The following is a 22466-nucleotide window of genomic DNA, read 5'->3' on the forward strand; positions in this document are numbered from 1 at the left end:
ATGTACTCAAAGCGTTGAATTGTGGCTTTGTTGTGAGAAACCCTGAGTCCCCTTCAGGGTGAGAAGGGCGAGATATAAATATGGTAAATAAATAATAAATAAATAACAGTTAGGAAAGTGACACTAGAAATCACTACCACCATCATCACCACCATCATCATAAATTTTTATTTGTTATCTGCAGCTAGAACAGATAACAATAAAATATTTTCATTAAACATATCAACATAAAAACATAAATGAAAATGCATAGTGCAAGGATAACATACAATACAAAGACATAGATTAAATTGAATGTAAATTTAAAATTTCCTATTTAAAATTGATGAGGTAGGCCTATTGGAAGGTATAGGTCTTGAGTTTTGCCTTGAATGCTGATAGCTCATCAAAGCTCTTTTAGAGGGTCATTCCATAGTTTTAGGGTGGCTGATGCAAAGATCACCTGGGTGATGGTTGCCAGTCAGAAGACCTAAGTGTCCTGATTGGATCATAAGGAAGAAGACGATCCTGTATGTAATCTTGACCCAACACTTTGTACTTTACCTAGAAACTAATAAACAAATGGTGAAATGATTTTAGCATGGGTTTAATTTGCTTACTTCTAGTTATTCCAATGACTAATCTGGCTGTCATGTTTTGAACTGGAGCTTCTGAACATGGTACAGAGGTAGCCCAATATATATTGCATTACAGAAATCCAACCTCGAGGTGATCAAAGCATAAACTACCATTCTGCCATGGAAGATTAACTTCCCCTGCACAGTCAAAAGTGTGAGAAAGAGCTTTCTGTGCATTTGTGAAAGATGAACCATTTACAAAACTATTTTGATACTAGTGTCCCAACAGGATTGAGGTCATTACATTACAGTTGGGAGTTCCACGGTAGATAAAAACTCCAATGAAAATGTGAGATAATGCCCTGTACTGAACTGCTCATCAATTACTTTGAATAGTTAGGATAAATTTCTCCCTGATTAAAACAAAGCATTTGGGGGGGAAGATGCAGAAGTGATCCCATGAGAATCTTTTCATTATGATATTGCTTCCTATTCCTATGATGAAATGAAGCAGATATTAAAATTGGCACCAACAGATATAACGTTTGATACTTAACATGATTTAAGGTTTACTGATGCTTTCATGAGAAATTTGGTGAATCAGTAAATGGTAACTGGAGTTTAATGCAGAACATCCAGTTCATTCTTGAATTCTAATTATGGGAGGCAATAAATCTAATCCTGCAAGTCATTTATCTGAACTCTTAGGTGATAAATATGGCCAGGAAAACCATCTATCTCAGCCAGTGGGTTATATATCATCTACTGTACAGCATTTCCCCTGTCTTAGTTAACGTTCCATCTTTCCTTTGAGTAATTTATATTTCCACATAGCTATTTATTGCTTATAGTTTAAATGCAACATCCAGGACATTGATATAGGGAAGAGCACAGATTTCAGGAGTGTGTAATGTTATTTCCATTTTTAGGAGCATCTCTTTACACATGCTATACTGCACTAAAGAAAATTTTAAATATTTTTATGACCCTTTGTTTCTCTTTATATTTTTCATTTTTGCATTGCTATCTACCATAAGTACAACAAAAAGGGAACTTAGAAAATAAAATAAAACCAGGCCTCATCAAAACTGTGATCCAATATATTTTCTTCAAATAATTTCAGCTAGTAAAACTGCTTGAAATTGGGTTCTGTATAGTCCACTGCTTACAATTCAGGCTTTACCAAAATGAAATATTCCTTTAATAAATATGATTGAAATCAAAATTAATTTTTGTCCATCCTGCTTATAAACAAAGTCTGCAGTGAAATGAATATTTTGGTTTTTATTAAACTATTTATAAAACAATAATAATACAGGCAGATTCCATCGTGTTTACAAAAGCATTAAAAATAAAATACAATGAAACCCAGAAAAGCAGCCAGAGCGATCTTATGAGTAGGATGTAAGAGTGTAGCAAATACAACAGTAAGTTGTATCAATTGCTGAAAGTTAAAATGCCAATAAAAGAAATGTTTGAGCAAACAAATAATTGCAACTTTATTCTTTCCATGTGAGAGAGCTGAAACCTCCAAGAGATCTTCAAGGGCAGCCCCAGCCATGGTGCATTTCCCTATATTTTGGCAAAGTATGTCCCCAAATTGTTATGGGCCTTGAACCCGCAAATCCATGCTTCTAGCCAGATCTTATATGTGGCATCAGCCTGATTTGAAATTGATTTGAAAACGCAGCGGAGAGTTCCGCGGATCGCTCACCAAAGGAACGGAACGGGACCGCAGCAGACTATTATTAAGAGATCTTTTTTATTTCACTTTCCCCTTCCCTGAACTATGTAACAAAATCCCCCAATAAAAGTAGCATTTATTTTAACAATAACACTCTCTATCTGGTTATTTTGTATCTTTCTCTGACTCCTTCCTTTGCATGCAATTTCTCTCTCTCTCCCGTCCCTTTAACTCCGGCTGAGGTTTCTCCGCCATAGATTAATATGGCGGACGATACAAATCGGCTCATATCTCTATCAAAATTACCCCTAGAACGCTCCTCTTTTAGTCCTAACCCTTTCTAAGGCTCCTGACTCGAAGACAACCAGCGGAACCGGAATCGGTCCAGTTTTCGGCACCTCAACAGCTGATTGTCAAACGGGACCGACCGCTTCCTTCCAGCCTTATCCCGGACTTTCCTCTCCCCGCGACTCGCGGAGTGGTTTTAAGAGATCCCTAGCCCCTTTCTGTGAACTGGGGATGGGGGGATCGCTCTCTCGCGGGGGAGACATGGACCTCCAAGTACCCTCACCCTCTCTGCAGCTGCCAGGGGGTGCCCGGACGGGTGCCCTCCACGTTTCATTCATACTTTCATGATTTTATGAAGGAGAAGAACACTCTTCCCCAGACCTACCCCTGGACTTATGAAATCCTATACTTCCAAAGACTGCAACCCACATGTGCCTCTTCCCCATGCCATCTCTACGAATTCCTCCCATCACAGATGAACTCTTTTTCCTCATGTATCCATGAATTTGCATATTCTATGTACCTGGACACCCTCATGACCCACTGTTGTATGAATTTCTAATCGTTGGGCTAACTTCATGAATTGTGAAATCATGCTGCTTGAACTCCACTCCTATGACTTTCCATATTGGGTTCCCCAGATGTTGTAAACCTCATTCTTATCAAATGTTTTCAATTGTTTATATCATCCATGGTTCCCCTTTGTGCAATGTAACCCCCCCTCTATGGATTCTCCCTTTCCTCCTTGAAATCTACCTATCTGCCTATATGTATTTATACTCTTTGGGATCCCCGGAAAATATGTGTTTTTCCCAGCTGGGTTTATGTTCCAACTTTATTTTAATTTTCATTTTATCCCATATAATTGTCAACCCATGGAATCAAATGGGAAATATTATGACCCCAACGTGAACCCTAGCCCCCATGACTCAGACCTCCCTTCCCAAAAACAAAAGGATAATCTGCCACAGTTTAATCCAATCTCATTCCGATCGCATGGACAATATAGGGCTTGAGTCACCAAATTCCTAAAGGTGATTCGACCCCAAGGCAAACATTGTCATATCCCAGGCCAGGACGCCTCAGGAAGGCACCCTGGGGGGGCCCGTCAATGACGGCTCATCACCACCCTTCTTTACTTCCCGTCTGACATCCCAAGACATATCTAAAAAAAACCCTGTGAACGTGACAGGACCCCGGACATCCTTGATGGGTGCCATTAATTCCTTTAGAAATCGGCCGGGCCAGGATTAATCTGATATTTCCTGTCCGGTCACTCCATTGTTTCAATAGCTCCCGCCTCCTCCTCTCTGATTGGCCCGAGTGGGGACAAAAAGCGGCTCCCCATTGGGCCAGCAGAGCAAGGCGGGAAACGAAAGCCCGCCTCGTTCAACCTCCCAGCCTATCCGCGATCAGATGGGCGGGGGAGCGGGGCGGGAAATTCAAAGGGCTGTCAGACCGAAACATTGTATAAATATGGCTTTATTTGAAACATATGTTACGCTAGTAGATTGAATGATCGCTACTAGTGTCCATTCAGCTGAATCGCTCAATAAAGACTCCTTGGCGGATTTTCCTTCACCCTTGGCGGACCTTCTTCATTTCAGGCTTCAGGTTGTATTGCGGCTTATATTCTCCTTTTGGCTTCGCCAAGGTCCGTTCCCTCAGGACCGGATCGGGTCTCTCCTTAAGGGCCCGATCCCCTAAAACGCGGTCGACAACAAGCCTGACCCATACTACTAGTGCTAAATTGTGTAGGATTTTGAAAAACAATGGACCCAATTTCAACCTAGTATATTTCATGGTGAAAACGTGTTACAATTACACCAAGATGCAAATGGTTCCTACCAAGTTATCATAGTTTAGTAACCATTTGGGGCCAAATAAATGGAAACTATCTGTTGAAAAGTCTTCCGGATAATTGAGGCTACAGGCTGTTTGTGTGCTGGGAAAGGCATCTAGCGGTAATCCTTCAAAACTATGCATCACCCTTTCAAGTGGTAAAGAGTTTCATTCACAGACAGTTTGTAGTTGCAGAGATATAGTCATTTCAAATCGGGCCCATCTGTTTGAAACACCATGATTCTCCCAGTACTTTTTGTGGCACTTCTTACAACTTACAAAACAGGGATCATAAGGTATGCAGTACTTTAGGAGGGGTGGCAGCTTTTTTGTTTGAGGCATTGCAAAAGAAGAAAAGTCTTTGCAGGATTTACATACAGTGGTTGTGTTTGTTTACTGACAAAGGTACTGACAAAGAGCCAGAGGTTCTGGGAAGAAAAGAAGACTTTTTCACTTGCAAAAGCACCCAGTCCTGACTTCCAAACTGAAGCCTTCTCTATCCATGGTGAGCAGCTAGGGCCTCACACTCCCAAATAATAACAGTTTGAAACGGCATTGTAAGAACAGCGTAGACCAGTGTGTTGTCAAAGGCTTTCATGGCTGGAATCACTGGGTTGCTGTGAGTTTTTTGGGCTGCAGAGAACAAGCCAAGACAAGATCTACCTAGAGGAAAAGTGTTCTTACCATATATAAAGGGAACCACTGACCACATAGGGAAGCTGATGAAGAAACACAATCTACAAACAAGCTACAGACCCACTTAAAAAATCCAACAAATGTTACATTCAGCAAAGGATAAGAGGGATCCTCTCACTTTTGCAGGAGTCTACCATATACCATGCAGCTGTGGACAAGTCTACATAGGGACTCCGGTTGCTCCTGACACAAAAAAACAAAAACAAAAAACAAACATAGCACCCAGACACAAATCAAAGAACATGAAAGACATTGTAGACTAATTCAAACTTTGTTTGCTTTTGCAGATCTCAAGGACTGATTGCTTGGGAGAGGTGGGAGTCCTTTCATCTGGCGTATTGTTTATATGTGTTGTCTTTTATGGTTATATTTTAACTAGTATATTGACAATTTTAAGCATATTTTTAAAACTTTGCATGGTGTAAACTTTTTAGCTGTACAGAAAGCTTCTGGTATCCCCTGTGGTTTGGTATCAAGATCCCTGTGGATACCACAGTTATGAATTGTTGTTCCATTATATACAATGGTGTAGTGAGCCCTCTGCTTAAAAGGTTTGAGGACCCCTGTGTTTGGGCCCCCAACTCCCAAAATTCCTGAGCATTGAACAAGCTAGGGTGGTGGTAGACTCTTGTAATACCGTGTTGTCGAAAACTTTCATGGCTGGAATCACTGGGTTGCTGTGAGTTTTCCAGGCTGTATGGCCATGTACCAGAAGCATTCTCTCTTGATGTTTTGCCCACATCAATGGCAGGCATCCTCAGAGGTTGTGTGGTCTGCTGGAAACTAGGCAAGTGGGGTTTATATATCTGTGGAAGATCCAGGGTGGGAGAAAGAAGTCTTGTCTGTTTGAGGCAAGTGTGAATGGTGCAATTGGCTACCTTGATTAGCATTAAATGGCCTTGCAGCTTTAAAGTCTGGCTGCTTCCTGCTTGGGGTAATCCTTTGTTGGGAGGTGTTAGCTGGCCCTGATTGTTTCATGTCTGTAATTCCCCTGTCTTCTGAGTGTTGCTCTTTATTTAATGTCCTGATTTTAGAGTTTTTAAATAATGGCAGCCAGATTTTATTCATTTTCATGGACCCACTAAGAAAATCCAACAAATGCTATGTTCAGCAAAGGACAAGAGGGATCCTCTCACCTCTGCAGGAGTCTACTGTATACCATGCAGCTGTGGACAAGTCTACATAGGGACCACCAAACGTGGCAGCATTTCCCAAACACGAATCAAGGAACATGAAAGGCACTGCAGACTAATTCAACCAGACAATCAGCCATAGCAGAGCATTTAATGAACCAACCTGGACACAGCATATCATTTGAGAACAAAGAAATGCTGGACCACTCTAACAACCTCCATGTCAGACTACACAGCGAATCCACTGAAAACCTCAAGCATGTGGACAATTTCAACAGAAAGGAGGAAACCATGAAAATGAACAAAATCTGGCTACCAGTATTAAAAAAACTCTAAAATCAGCAAATAAAGCACAACACTCTGAAAACAGAGGAATTCCAGACATGAAACAGTCAGGGCCAGCTAACCCCTCTCAACAAAAGATTCCTCCAGGCAGGACTCAGCCAGGCCTTGAAGCTGCAAGGCTTTTCAATGCTAATCAAGGTGATTAATTGCAACATTCACACTTGTCTTCAACCGACAAGAGATCTTTCTCCCACCCTGGTCCTTCCACATATATATAAACCCAACTTGCCTAGTTTTCAATATACCTCACAACCTCTGAGGATACCTGCCATAGATGTGGATGAAACATCAGGAGAGAATGCTTCTGAAACATGGCCATACAACCCGGAAAACTCACAGCAACCTCATGTAATACTGTTCATTGAAGTTCAAACAGCATTATCTACACTACCATATAAAGGTTTCCCAATATTGCATTCTATATGCAAGGCCATATAATGCAATCAAAATGCAGCATTGTAAGAGTCTACGTTGAGTACATAATGGTGTTTCGAACTGCAGTGTGGCTCCTCCAGCCAGGAGGACACCAAACTGGGAGGGAGAGCTAACACTCCAGAAGACAGGAACAGAATCCAAAACTATCTTAAAAGACTAGAAAGATGGGCTGAAACTAACAAAATGAACTTCAACAGGGACAAATGCAAGATACTCCACTTGGGCAGAAAAAATGAAATGCAAAGATACAGAATGGGAGATGCCTAGCTCGACAGCAGTTCATGTGAAAAAGATCTCGGAGTACTCATGGACAATAATTTAAACACGAGCCAAGAATGTGATGCAGCAGCAAAAAAAGCCAATGGGATTTTGGCCAGCATAAATAGCCGTATAGTGTCTAGATCCAGGGAAGTCATGCTACCCCTCTATTCTGCCTTAGTCAGACCACACCTGGAATACTGTGTCCAGTTCTGGGCACTGCAGTTGAAGGGAGATATTGACAAGCTGGAAAGCGTCCCGAGGAGGGTGACTGAAATGATTAAGGGTCTGGAGAACAAGCCCTATGATGAGCAGCTTAAAGAGCTGGGCATGTTTAGCCTGCAGACGAGAAGGCTGAGAGGAGACATGATAGCCATGTACAAATATGTGAGGGGAAGTCATAGGGAGGAGGGAGCAAGCTAGTTTTCTGCTGCCCTGCAGACTAGGATGCTGAGCAATGGCTTTAAACAGCAGGAAAGGATATTCTACCTGAACATTAGGAAGAACTTCCTTGCTGTGAGAGCTGTTCAGCAGTGGAACTCTCTGCCCCAGGGTGTGATTGAGGCTCCTTCTTTGGTGGCTTTTAAGCCTCCAAATGGGTGCTTTGAATGTGATTTTCCTGCTTCTTGGCAGGGGGTTGAACTGGATAGCCCGTGAGGTCTCTCCCAACTCTATGATTCTATGAAAAAAAACAGGCACAGAGACGCTGGGCTTCTTCCTTCCCTCTGGACTGAAGGAAGAAGGCGGGCCCAGTACTTGAAGCCTTAGAGGCAACTCTGTGCGCTCCTCCTCCTTTTGCTGCTCCTCCTCCTGCTGCTTCTTCGTTGCCAAGCGCCTGAGCTTGCGGGCTGAAGGCGATTGCACCAGGAAAAGGCCTTCACTGCACCGCTTGGAAACCCTATGGTGACCCCCTGCCTTTCCTTTCAAGCAAAAAGGTACGTGGAGCAAGAGCGACCCGGGAATAAGCGCGCGCACTTCGACTTCGAAGCTCGTGCGCGCGGAAAGAGTTCTTGTTGCCATTGGAGCTCCTTGCAATTGTTGCCGGGGTTGCATTTTAGGGAGGCCCCAGCAGAGCGGGTTGTAGGCCCTGCAAAACCACGACTCCCAGCACTGAGCCCTGGCAGTTCCAAGTGGTGTCTAGCTATATTCATTCAATAGCAGGCAAGGGCAAAATTGGGCCCTCCAGGTGTTTTGGACTTCAACTCCCACAATTCCTAGCAGCCTCAGGCCCCTTCCTTTTCCCCCTCAGCCGCTTAAGCTGAGGGGGAAAAGGTCTATCTGAGCCTTTCCAAAGGCTCCCTGTTACACACTTATTATTATTCTACAGCACCATGCAAATGCCTCATTGTCTGCTATGCTGAGTCCATGTGCATTACAAACTGCTTGCACCCCTTTTCAGTGCTTTAGCCTGTAATGGTATTTTTTTTAAAAAAAAACTCTCAAGAGATAGTAGCTTGCAAGTGCACTTAATAAAATATGGGGAAAGTTCCCGATATGGCCCACATGGCATGCATAAGTCAGCTAGCTCCCACTTCCATTGCTGTGGCAATATTCTGTGGCATTTTGGGTTCTGTAGTTCGTTCTAGACCAAGAATTTTAAATTTTTGTTATTAATGTTATTTATACCCCACCTTTCCCCCTGTGGGGAACTCAATGTCCTTCACTAAATTACAAATCCCATGTTGTTGCCAGGACAGTTCAAAATATTGAGTGAAGATACATACTCCTCAAACACAGCAACAGTAGAGTCTCACTTATCCAACATTCTGGATTATCCAACATTCTGGATTATCCAACGCAGTCTGCCTTTTAGTAGTCAATGTTTTTGTAGTCAATGTTTTCAATACATTGTGATGTTTTGGTACTAAATTCGTAAAAACAGTAATTACTACTTAGCATTACTGCATATTGAACTACTCTTTCTGTCAAATTTGTTGTAAAACATGATGTTTTGATGCTTAATTTGTAAAATCATAACCTAATTTGATGTTTAATAGGCTTTTCCTTAATCCCTCCTTATGATCCAACATATTTGCTTATCCAACATTCTGCCGGCCCATTTATTTGGATAAGTGAGACTAGGTAAAGGTAAAGGTTTCCCCTGACGTTAAGTCCAGTCATGTCTGACTCTGGGGTGTGGTGCTCATCTCCATTTCTAAGCCAAAGAACCGGCGTTGTCCGTAGACACCTCCAAGGTCATGTGGCCGGCATGACTGCATGGAGAGCCGTTAACTTCCCGCCAGAGCGGTACCTATTGATCTACTCACAGTGGCATGTTTTCGAACTGCTAGGTTGGCAGGAGCTGGAGCTAACAGCGGCCGCTCCCGCCGCTCCCGGGGCTTGAACCTGGGACCTTTTGGTCTGCAGCTCAGCGCTTTAATGCACTTCGCCACCGGGGCTTTTGAATAGTATAGGGAAGGGTTAACACCCCTGTGGGTTTTTGTTGTTGTCTGTACCCATTTTCATAAGATTTTATTGGAATCGGCAACCTTCTCAAGCCTCCTCTATTTAATGTTTTGTCTGTTTTATGTATCAGTTTATTTCCTGAAGTGTGTGTCTTTTTTGGTTTGCAGTTTTCATAGCACTATGTACTTAAAGCAGTGGGAGGGGCCTGCAGACCATGTGACTTCTTAGAATGCTATTTTAAAAGGATGACAGAAGTTGGTTGAGGCTTGAGTCTGTTTGACTGCAGAAGCCAGCGTTAGGAATTAGAAGACAGTTGGGGCTTGAGTTCCTTGGATGTAGACTGTTACGAAAAAGAGCTGTTACAGAGCAATATCATTTTGAAGAGACTGTTAAACACTAAAAGTTAAAGATACAAACTGAAACATTTTAAAGTTTACCCTGTCAAGAAAGGTACATATATATTTAAATACATGAAGTTGTGAGTAAAACAAACACAGTATTTTAAAGAAGTCTACTTCTTTGACCAGGACTACTCCTCTGACCAGGAGGTCATGAGTTCGAGGCCCGCTCGGAGCTATGTTGTTTGTCTTTGTCCTATGTTAAAAGGCATTGAATGTTTGCCTATATGTGTAATGTGATCCGCCCTGAGTCCCCTTCGGGGTGAGAAGGGCGGAATATAAATGCTGTAAATAATAAATAATAATACTTGACTCTTTGTCTGCTGAGAGCATTGAATAGAAACAAGATATGTATGTGCGCAGTGCTCTTCCAGCACCCAATAAACTAAAGGAACATCTCTGAAACTCTGCTACCAAAAAGGTTATGATCCTAACAGGTCATAATCCCCATTAGGTTGTGATTCTAACAGGTCATAGTCCAATAGTCCAATAAATTTCACCTCACTTTCTGTGATCACTGGATTTTGAAAAAGTTGGCTTGTTGTGGAAACAAGGATTGGTGATAAAGCTTCAGTGGATTAAGTTGTCAACAGTGAAGGGGTGGATGTGGGGAGGGAGAAGGGAATGGAAAAGGAAAAAGTATGGTAACTATGGTTATGTATATAATGATGATGATGATATATATGCTGGATTTTGTTTGCTGTGTCTTACTATGTCTTTGTGTCAATAATAATAATATAATGATGATGATGATGCTTCAGTAAAAGGTAAAGGTAACTGGACGTTAAGTCCAGTCGTGACTGACTCTGGGGGTTGGTGCCCATCTCCATTTCTAAGCCGAAGAGCCGGCGTTGTCCGTAGACACCTCCTAGGTCATGTGGCCGGCATGACTGCATGGAGCACTGTTACCTTCCCGCCAGAGCGGTACCTATTGATCTACTCACATTTGCATGTTTTCGAACTGCTAGGTTGGCATGCTTCAGTGGAGACACCTTTTCCCTATGTTAATAACTCTTTCAGGAGTGAATTTCCCTTCCTTGGAGTAGATTTCTTTCCCTTCCTGTTGTCTCATCCCTGTTTGTAACTGTGAGTCATTTGTGGGTCAGATGTTTGTAACTCAGGGACTGCCTGCATTTACGTCATGTGAATGGATTCATTGGCAAGACAAGGAAGAGCGGTGATACCTTTTCAGACCAGAGGAAAGGGACTTCTGTTTCTGAGAAATCCATAGGTAGGAAACCTTTACAGCAAGATGATGGATTGTGAGGCAAGGCAACACAATGCAAGTCCATTTTGCAACTGTTTCCCTGTGGAAGGTTTGAAACAAGCGACTGTTGATTCCAGCCTGGACCAAGGATTTAATACCACAAAACAGTGGGTGTTTTTCCTGTCTGTAGAGCCATAGCTCCAAGGAGAACCATCTACCTGGGACCCAGTAAACATGCTAAGGGGAATAATAATAATCATCATCATCATCATCATCATCATCATCATCATCTTTATTTATATCCCACCCCAACTCCACAGAAGGACTCAGGGCAGCTCACAACATAAGTAAATACAATAAATAATATATACAAATTAAATGACAAGTCAATAAAGGAGAAAAAATAAAATAAAATAGGCAAATTAAACAATAAACAGTAAAAATATTAGTTAAAAACACATTTTAAACATAGACTCTATAGATGATGATGATAATAATATTGTTTTATTGCTTACCAACCTCTCCTTATGGCTCGAAGCAAGAAAATGTGCACATGGGGATTATATGTTCTCTAAATTAATGCTCTGCTTAACATTATCTGTGTTTGATGCAGTCCATGTCATCTTCACTCAGTATTTTTGGAACTGGAGGAAGCTAGTCCGAGGGATATAATAAAAGAGCTGCCATTTCTGCCCCCTTGCTATGGACACCCTCACACTCATGTTTGACTCATGGAGATGGGTTCACTTTGCAGTAGGCTTACCTAGCAAACTCAGGGGTTTTTGGAGTGGTTAGGTTCATTGGTGCCAAGGAAAATCAGGTGCAAGGGCAAGAGAACCGTGTATCTAACTCTGATGATTGTATAACTTTTCTTTGCAGTGTCACACTGTTTCAAGCAGTGTATGATTATAAAATACATTGCAGATGAGCAGTGGAGAGAAAGGAAGTGTACGAAGAAAACTGTATCTAGAACAAGGCCCAGAGTTAGCCTTTCTAAAACTGCACAGCTATTAAATTTTGATAGTAGGTTTTTTTTTATAGGACTAGTTACTTGCTGGGGGATTTTCAACACATTTATTGTCACCTTGTCTGTCTTCTGAGGAATATGTGTAACGACCAAGTAGCAACAGTAAGAACAGACCACAGCACAACAGACTGGTTCAAGATCAGAGAAGGAGTATGGCAGGGTTGTATACTCTCACCCTACCTATTCTACTTGTACGCAGAATACATCATGCAATGTGTGGGGCTTGATGAATCCAAGGCTGGAGTTAAAATTGCTGGAAGAAACATGAACAACCTCAGATATGCAGATGATACCTTGATGGCTGAAAGCGAGGAGGAGCTGAGGAGCCTTATCATCAAGGTGAAAAAAAAAGTGCAAAAGCAGAGTTGCAGTAAAACATCAAGAAAAACCAAGATTATGGCAACCAGACTGATTGATAACTGTCAAATAAAGGGAGAAAATGTGGAGGCAATGACAGACCTTGTGTACTTCTAGGAAGGAAGATTACTGCAGACGCAGATTGCAGCCAGGAAATCAGAAGATGTTTAGTTCTTGAGAGGAGAGCAATATCCAACCTCGATAAAATAGTGAAGAGTAGAGACATCACACTGGCAACAAAGGTCCGCATAGTTAAATCAATGGTAATCTATGGATGTGAGAGCTGGACCATAAGGAAGGCTGAGCGAAGGAAGATAGAGGCTTTTGAACTGTGGTGTTGGAGGAAAATTCTAAGAATGCCTTGGACCACAAGAAGATCCAAGCACTCCACACCACTCCACACTCCAGAAAATAATGCCCGGCTACTCACTGGAGGGAAGGATATTCGAGGAAAAGATGAAGTATTTTGGCCACATAATGAGAAGACAGGAAAGCTTGGAGAAGAGAATGATGCTGGGGATAATGGAAGGAAAAACGAAGATGGGCCAACCAAGGGCAAGATGGATAAATGGTATCCTTGAAGTGACTGACTTGATCTTGAAGGAGATGGTGGTGGCCACGGCTGACAGGGAGCTCTGGCGTGGGCTTGTCCATGAGGTCACAAAGAATCGGAAGCAACTGAACGAATAAACAGCAGCATTGTAGTTGGGGGTGGGACTGAATGCAGAACTGTTCTTTGCACACCACCCATTTTCTCCCAACACCATCCCCCTAAACGTAAAATGAAATGAGTTTTGAAGTATTTACAGATACAGATTTTTCCCTTTTAGAGGGAGGAGGGGGGTCTGGAAAAGTGCCATGGAAGGTTTGATTAAGTTGAAGACAATATTTTTGAAGGACATGTGGACACTTCTTCAAAATCCGTAATGAACAAAACCACTGTTTCCCATTATATTTATTTATATTCCAGTCTGGGACTCAAAGCAGCTTACACATTTTCAAGCAGATACAGTCAGCCTTCTGTAACAACCGAACAACCAAGAAAACAACCCCAAACAATGTAAGATAACAGACCTACTACTAAACAAGGACCCTGCATGTAAGTCCCAACTTGATTCTTCTACAAACTGTTCTAGTGGTCACAGTATATTATTTGAGAACACAGAAATGCTGGACCACTCCAACAACTATCATGTCAGACTACACAGAGAAGCCATTGAAATCCACAAGCATGTTGACAACTTCAACAGAAAGGAGGAAACCATGAAAATGAACAAAATCTGGCTACCAATATTAAAAAACTCTAAAATCAAAACAGTAGATGGGAAGCAACACTCTGAGGGCAGAGGAGCCCCAAGGATGGCTAATGACTGAACAAAGGATGCCCCCCAGGCAAGAGGCAAACCTTTCCAATGCTAATTAGGGTGATTGACTGAAACATTAATGCTGGCTTCCAACTGACAAAGGACTCTTGTCACACCCTGGACTCTCCACAGATATATATTTTTTCCTTTCCTTGCCTAGTTTATCCATGCCTCACAACCTCTGAGGATGCCTGCCATAGATGTGGGCGAAACGTCAGGAGAGAATACTTCTGGAACATGGCCACACAGCCCGAAAGACATACAACAACCCTGTGATCCCGGCCATGAATGCCTTCGACAACACATTGTTCTAGGGGTCATTTAGAGGGAATAAACTCCACTCTGGAGTCGGAGGAGCTGGGTGTGATAGAGACTGACACACCTGAGCTCTCTATGTCAGTTGAAGATAATGTAACTAAGGACAAAGAATATGCTTACAATCTAATGGCTAACCATTGCACATTAACTTCAGAGACATTACTTGCTTTATTTGAATGGATCCAGGCAATTAACAGATCCATAGAAGATCTGAAAGCCTTCTTAGGAGCCCTCACAGCCTCTTCTGACAAATGCTTAAGTAAGACACCCAGTATGTCTCAGACTGAAAATGGGGTGGAGTTAACCAAAAACCACAATAATCCCTCAACGTACAATTTAATTCTCCAAAGGAATAAAATATTTCTCTCAATTGACAATAACAAATCGCAATGGCATAGGCGCTTTCACAAGAAATCTATGATTATATGGTCTCTATCCCTTTTACTGAGAAGAAAAGTCTCTCCTGATGACATTACCCAAATCTCCTGGTTGCCTGATTTCCTTGGAAACAAAAGAATAATTCTTATGTTGGGGGATTTTAATGCCAGACTAGGCCCTTCACCTGTGGCCTTAGCGTCCTCTATAGGCCTACCCAGTCCCTCTGCAAGCGGGATATCCTGCTGGTCTTCCTTTGACACAAAGACCAATGCAGCAGGTGCAAAACTTTTATCACTAATCAGCAAATGCAGCCTACTAATCCTAGGGGGCAATGGTCCTAACTTCAAATACCCCTACACATACCATGGCACACACACGAGAATTGAAGTTCTTCCCAGAGCTGATAGTGATCATCAACCAGTCAGTGATAAGATCAAGGTACCATCGGACCTTAGATCTACTAATGAGCTAGATTGCTGGATCACAAACAACACCGAGGCACGACTAAACAAAAGAATCAGGTGGCATAAGGTCAACACCGATGCGATAAAAAAGTCCCTTAATTCCATAGACTTTGCACATTGGTCAGCCACAATTCAAGCCCCCTCATCCCATTGGACAGCAGTTAACTCAGCGTTCGAGAATATATGTGACCAACTAAAAAACCATTTAACTGAGAATGCTACCCCATTAATTACCAAAAGAAATAGAGCAGACTGGTTTGATACTGATTGCCAATCTATAAGGAAAATACTTAAAAGTCGAATGAGAAAGGCGCAGGGGTCTCAGTCTAAGACTGAACATAACAATATGTTAGAACTGAGAAGGAAATATAAGCAAACCATTAAAGCGAAAAAGAAAAACCATTCAATAACCATCTGGAACGAGTTAGAACTCGTTAGAAAGGGAGGAACACAGTCCTCTTCTGGAACTCAGTAGCTGGAATTCTTAAAGAAAGGAAATATGCATTTGATGCCCCTATTCCTGCAGCGAATTGGGAGAGCTACTACTCAGAACTGTTAGCCCCTTCACCCCTTCCAAAGAAATATATTACTCCTAGTATAGAAAGCCCTGAGAATCTGCCAGACTGGACCCTGACTACTGTACAGGAAATAAAGAGTATAATCAAAAGCCTTAACATCAATAAAGCCCCCGGAGAAGACTTTTTACCACCAGAGTTATTTAAATCCAACCCTGACTGGTTGGCCCCCTTAATAGCAGGTCTATGTAATCACATAAATAACACTGCCAATATTCCTACAGGTTGGAAATATGCAATAATTATCCCTATTTACACAAAAGGGTGTAAAAAAGATCCAGAAAACTATAGACCTATCAGCCTAATAGATATAGTGGCCAAAATCTATTCTAAAGTACTTTTTTCTAAATTAGAGCTTTGGGAATATGAAAATAAAATCCTGCCAGAAGAATAAGCCGGCTTCAGATCAGGAAGATCCACCATGGATAACTGTTTTGTCATAAACCACCTAATATATAAACATCTAAAAAGAAAGGGCAGACTTTATGTTGCTTTCATTGACTTAAAAGCAGTCTTTGACAGCATCAACAGAGAACTCCTATGGCAAAAATTAACAGTACATGGAATAGACCGTAGATTACTACTCCTGGTCAAAAGTTTATACTCCAATAACCATATCCAGGTTAGAATGGGAATCAGTGGTGCCTTGACAAAGAAAATAGATTATTGCAAAGGTGTAAGACAAGGATGTTTATTGGCCCCTTTACTTTTCAACCTTTATATCAATGACCTGCCAGAGCACCTCAGCAGCCCCGAGGTCCACATGCCTAAAATAGGTAACAGACACATAAATACCCTTCTATACGCGGATGACATGGTTTTGATGTCTAGTACTCAAATAGGATTATGAAGATTATTGATTAAATTTAACACCTATGCCCACAAAAACGAGCTGACAATAAACAACTCCAAGTCAAAAATCATGGTGTTCAGAAAGCGCCCATCTAGACACAAATGGGTTCTAGATGCAGAGCGCAAAGAACAGGTGAGCTCTTTTACATACCTAGGCTTAGTATATTCAGAGACTGGCTCTTGGCTGGCACACTCTTCTTGCGCAATCAAAACTAGGGCATGCTCCAACACACTGGCAAGATTCCTAACCCACATATATCCTGGCTCTTTAACTCCAATAATCAAAGTTTTTAAAGCAAAAATCCTCCCCATAATATTATATGGAGCAGAAATCTGGGGCCTAAGCAGACTACCAATATTGGAACAAACAATCAAAATTTTTAAGAGAGATCCTTGGCGTTGACACTTAGACCACCGCTGCTGAAGTCAGAGCAGAGTTAGAAATATATTCTATTGAAGGACTTGCCAAAATCAGGGCCTATAATTACTGGGCTAAAATAAAAAAATCTCAGAAATAATAGACTCCCAAAATTGTGCTTCTTAGAGCAATCTAATCGCCTAAACCAAGATTCCGGGGCAGAACAACTAACTAGTTATCTTCACATTTGTGGATTACAAATTACTTCCTTAGGCCAGAATAGGGAGGCTGAAAGAAGGACAGTAACCCAAAGGATCCTAGATATTGAAGCCCAGAAAGACATAGCCACCCTGTCAAACACAGGATCTCTGAAGTGGTTAGGTTGTTTTAAAAGTAATTTCCAGCGGGCGTTATACCTAAAAGCAGATATGCCAAAACACCTAAGAATCGCGTTCACCAGGGCAAGATTCGAACATGGAGAGATACGGCAGATTCAACCACATCCCATATGAAGGAAGATTATGTATTTGTGGCGCCCCTGAAGTAGAAAATTTGAACCACACTTTGCATAATTGTAACCTATACGAAAAAGAAAGGAAACAATATTATGGCCTTTTATTTGTAATAAAACAAGCTGGGACATAGCGGCCAAAACTACATTTTTATTGGCCGGTTATACCCCATTGTGACAACAAAAGTGGCCCTGTATTTGCTTAAAACTGCTAAAAGGAGATCGGAGTACATAGATCAGATTGGGGTGCAATGTAGGGGAAATGAGGATAGTTGATGCATACATCTATGGTTAAGCTACATTGGCACCAAGCTGGCAAATATCTGTATATTTGTATTTTATTTTAAGTGAACCAGATGTATGTTGTATTTTGTGTTTGTATTGTCTGTGCTTGATAAGGCCAACTGGCTAATCAGTAAATTGTTGTTGTTGTCAAGGGATACCAGATGCCAAGATTAAAAAGATGCTTAAAACTGTTAATAAAGTTAAAAGCATAACCATAAAAAACAACATACCAGGTGAAAGCTCTCCCCCCACCAAGCAATCAGCCCTTGGAGCCTACAAAAGCAAACAAAGATATTCCTGTGCCTCTAAAGCAGTGGTTCCCAATGTTTGGGCCCCCGTTTGTTTTGGACTTCAGCTCCCACAGTTTCTAACAGCTGGTAAGCTGGCTGGCATTTCTGGGAGTTGAAGTCCAAAACACCTGGAGGCCCAAAGGTTGAGAACCACTGCTCTAAAGCACATAGGAAAGAGAACATGAGGCTAACATCTGTACTTGCTGGGATGCTTCACGAATGTGAAATGTGTATTTAGTGCTGCCTATTTAGTACTGAGAATAAGTCACATAGTCAAATACTTCAAATCAGGCTCCTCAAACTTTTTAAGCAGAGATTCATGGTCCCCCAGACTGTTGGAAGGCTGGACTATAGTTTGAAAAAAAAATGAATGAATTCATATGCACACTGCACATACCTTATTTGCAGTGCAAAACACACACACATATATGAAAGAACCATACAATATTGAAAATGAAGAACAAATTTAACAAACATAAACTTACCAGTATTTCAGTGGAACGCATGGGCCTGCTTTTGGATTAGGGATTAGGGACCCCTGCCTTATGAGTTTGTGACAGTTTGTATGTAGAAATTACCCATGCATGCTCAGAACATTGACAGGGAAGTAATAGTCATCTGGGTCATCTGGTATCCTTACTGTTAAATACTTGGCATTTGTATTTCCTCTATTTCCCTGAGTCCCTTTGGGAAGAGAGGGAGGGTTATAAATAAAGTGTTGCTATTATTATTATTACTAGTACTATTATTATTTCCTTCCCAATCTGTCTTTTAGGTGGCCACCACCAGACAAGTACCATCTAACAACGCTGGCTAATACACCATGGAAACTACTAGTGTGCGCACACCACGCAGTAAGTGCTCGCTTAATGAGTGCAGAGAAGTTTAGAGAAATGCCTGCCTCTCTCAAAGTTGCTGCTATCACTCCAAGGAGGGAACCAATACTCCTTTAACAATGTAAACTAAAGTCTGTAATAATGTAAATTTTATAGATAAAAATCAGGGAAATATATAGTATGCAGATTATAATATACAGGCATTTCCTCACTTTTTCAACTAGAAAATCACATTTCCAAACATTTTCTTTGGAACCACAAAGGGACAAATTTCTCTTCAAGAATCGAAATACAATCATTTCCATGCTATTTCCCTCCAGAATTCTGCCCAAAAAGCATCCTAAACCACAATGTATTTATGTGATTTTTGTTTATGATGCCAGGTTGTTGCAGATACAGTCTTTGTTGGGTGGTGGTGGGGAATAGATTAAATGATGCAGCTAGATTTCCCTATAGCAGTCTTCTCAACATCAGACTAAGCCAGAAGTATCTACACTGTAGAATTAGTGCTGTTTGACACTACTTTAACTGACATGGTTCAATGCTGTGGAATTATGGGAATTGTATACTAGTAAGCCACGAGAACTATTGGACGGAGAAGGCTTAGAGGACTTGTAAAATTACAACATTCATGACGCCATAGCATTGAGACATGTCAGTTAAAGTGGTATCAAATAGTATTATTTTTACAGTAATAATGCACTCATAGTTCAGTGCTGTGAATCAATTGGTGGCCATCCAGAGACCTCTGAAAATCTCAAAAGCAGAGTATGCAGTGCCAGTTGCCTTCCCTGCTGTTTATTCTTGAGTATGAGATAGTCATTGGGAATATGAGGACCACATTTAGCCAACATGCCTAATAGAGGATAGTTATATGAATCTTCTGTAATGTAGCTAACTCTTTATTGTATATTAACATTTCCATGGGGCTCTTGTATTTGAGGGAGGCCTCCCACACCCTGACTCTGGAATCAACATTTTCTTACATGCTTTGACATGGATGGCATGTGAGATCCAAAATCGTTGCTTCTTACTAGGAAGTAGGAATTACATGGATTGAAGGAAATATCTATATATATAAATGAGTGATGGCATCACGGCGACCAACAAAACAACAAAATTACTGGCCCCCCAACCTCGAAATTTGACAACACAACACAACCCATCATCCACGCCTCTAGGTTGATACAACAAAAAGAAAAGAAAAATAAAGTCCCAATTAGAGGGAAAGGAATAATTGTTTTTATCCAATTGCTGCCAGTTAGAGGACTAATCTCTGCCCACTTGGTCTCCTAGCAACCAACTCAGCCCAGGGGACAGGCAGACTTAGGCCTCAGGCCTCTTCCACAGATTATCTAATTTGCACTGGATTATATGGCAGTGTAGACTCAAGGCCCTTCCACACAGCTATATAACCCATTTATAATCTTATATTATCTACTTTGCAATGGATTATCTTGACTCCACACTACCATATAATCCACTTCAGTGTGCATTTTATACAGCTGTGAAGAAGGGGCCAGTTCTAAGCAGATAATATAAGATTATCAATATACAGTAGAGTCTCACTTATCCAACATAAACAAGCCGGCAGGATAAGTGAATATGTTGGATAATAAGAAGGGATTCAGGAAAAGCCGATTAAACATCAAATTAGGCAATGGTTATACAAATTAAGCACCAAAACATCATATTATACAACAAATTTGACAAAAAAAGTAGTGCCATGCGCAGTAATGTTATGTAATAATTACAGTAGAGTCTCACTTATCCAACCCTCGCTTATCCAACGTTCTGGATTATCCAACGCATTTTTGTAGTCAATGTTTTCAATATATCGTGATATTTTAGTGCTAAATTCATAAATACAGTAATTACTACATAGCATTACTGCATATTGAACTACTTTTTCTGCCAAATTTGTTGTCTAACATGATGTTTTGGTGCTTCGTTTGTAAAATCATAACCTAATTTGTCAAGGACAGAACGCCACAAGATAAGATATAACAAAGTTTATTGGAGTAACAGAACCAAAAATGCCCGTAAAAGACAAGGGCTAGGCAAACATTGGCCTTAAAAGTAAAAAGACACAAGGAAGACGTTCAAAAGATAAACCGGATTAAACCGGAGTTTAATCCGGGTTAAACCAAAAAAGCTTACTTCAGCCTGGGACTTAAACAAACAAAGCTGGTGAACAAAAGGTTCAAAGAAATGCAAATAATTGGCAGCAGATACTTCTCTGCTGCCAAAAGCTATGTTTGAGTAACTAAGAGGTTACTCCTCCACGCAGCAAGCAATTTCCAGATACAAACGCAGCAGACAAGGGCAGAAGCGGTCAGCGAAGTTCCAATCCGGTCCGAAGGTCGTAAGGCAGGTATAGACGTTTGTAGTTCACCAGTTCCAACGATAATCACAGGAAGGAGAGTCCGAGGCCGTAGTCAGTCAGTCAGTCAGCCAGTCCAGAGTAAACAGATGGCGTTCGTCAAGAAGACGACGGAGGTCCAAGCTATTAAGATTAAGCACAGGTTGCACAACAAAAGCCCACACAATTCCTCCCGCCGTCTATGCCCAGTGTCCTTGGTAACTTACGTAGTCAGCAAACGAATCACACCCGTCTTCAGGAACTTCCCACACAGAGCCCAAGCGTTCGTCCAGATTACCTTGCCCAACGCAATTAGCCATTGCTTCCAAACCCCATTTTATGCCAGTTTACAGCTCCTCATCGCTATCAGCTGTTCCCCTAATTCCGGGCGTCTCCTCATCACTTTCCTCATCAGAACTGAAACACCTTTGACTACGCCCCACAGCATCCCCAGCTTTGGATCCCGTTCCATCCCTCCAGCTTGTCCACGGGTCTAATCCTGAAGGTCCCCAATCGCCTTCCATACTATCATTGCCAGTGGCACCCAAATCCTCCCTCACACGAGTCCATTCCATGTCATCCTCCTCTGAGCTAACCATCTCTTCCTCCATTCTCTCAGTAAAACCCTCAAAGTTCTGCAAATAAGTCCCGCAGCCGCTTCCTTTCTCGCTCCTCGAGAGTATCTGACTCCCGAGGAGTCTTACGACCACGTCTCCCAGTATCGGAGCCATAAGGCTCAACCATAACATAATTTGATGTTTAATAGGCTTTTCCTTAACGCCTCCTTATTATCCAACATATTCGCTTATCCAACGTTCTGCCGGCCCATTTATGTTGGATAAGTGAGACTCTACTGTACTTTATTTACAAATTTACCACTAAAATATCACAATGAATTTAAAACACTGACTACAAAAACATTTACTGCGTTGGATAATCCAGAACATTGTATAAGCGAATGTTGGATAAGTGAGATTATACTTTAATATGAAATAATTACTGGGATAGAATAATGCAGAACAATATATTCACTAAAATCAGGACAATAAATAAAGAGCAACACTCTGAAAGCAGGGAAATTGGAAATTCCACAAAGGAAACAATCAGGGCCAGCTAACACCTCCCAAGAAAGGATTCTTCCAGAAAGGAAGCTGAGAAGGGAGTGAAGCACTGTGTATTACCAAAGTCATTATTTCTATTATTATTATTATTATTATTATTATTGTTGTTGTTGTTGTTG

General features: G+C 41.3%; 1 protein-coding gene across 4 annotated transcripts in view; it reads left to right on the plus strand.

Annotated features, from left to right (window-relative positions):
* The first annotated feature begins 8018 nt into the window (after nucleotides 1–8018).
* cc2d2a (coiled-coil and C2 domain containing 2A) overlaps nucleotides 8019–22466 on the plus strand; it is a 120354-nt gene continuing 105906 nt past the window's right edge. For all 4 annotated transcript variants that reach the window (XM_062982174.1, XM_062982176.1, XM_062982175.1 and 1 more), the window contains exons 1-2: nucleotides 8019–8173; nucleotides 18804–18882. In XM_062982174.1, coding sequence (XP_062838244.1) covers nucleotides 18852–18882 — 31 coding nt within the window. In that variant the 5' untranslated portion in view covers nucleotides 8019–8173; nucleotides 18804–18851. The remainder of the gene's footprint in view (nucleotides 8174–18803; nucleotides 18883–22466) is intronic.

This window comes from Anolis carolinensis, chromosome 5 (genome assembly GCF_035594765.1).
Source record: "Anolis carolinensis isolate JA03-04 chromosome 5, rAnoCar3.1.pri, whole genome shotgun sequence".
NCBI lineage: Eukaryota > Metazoa > Chordata > Lepidosauria > Squamata > Dactyloidae > Anolis > Anolis carolinensis.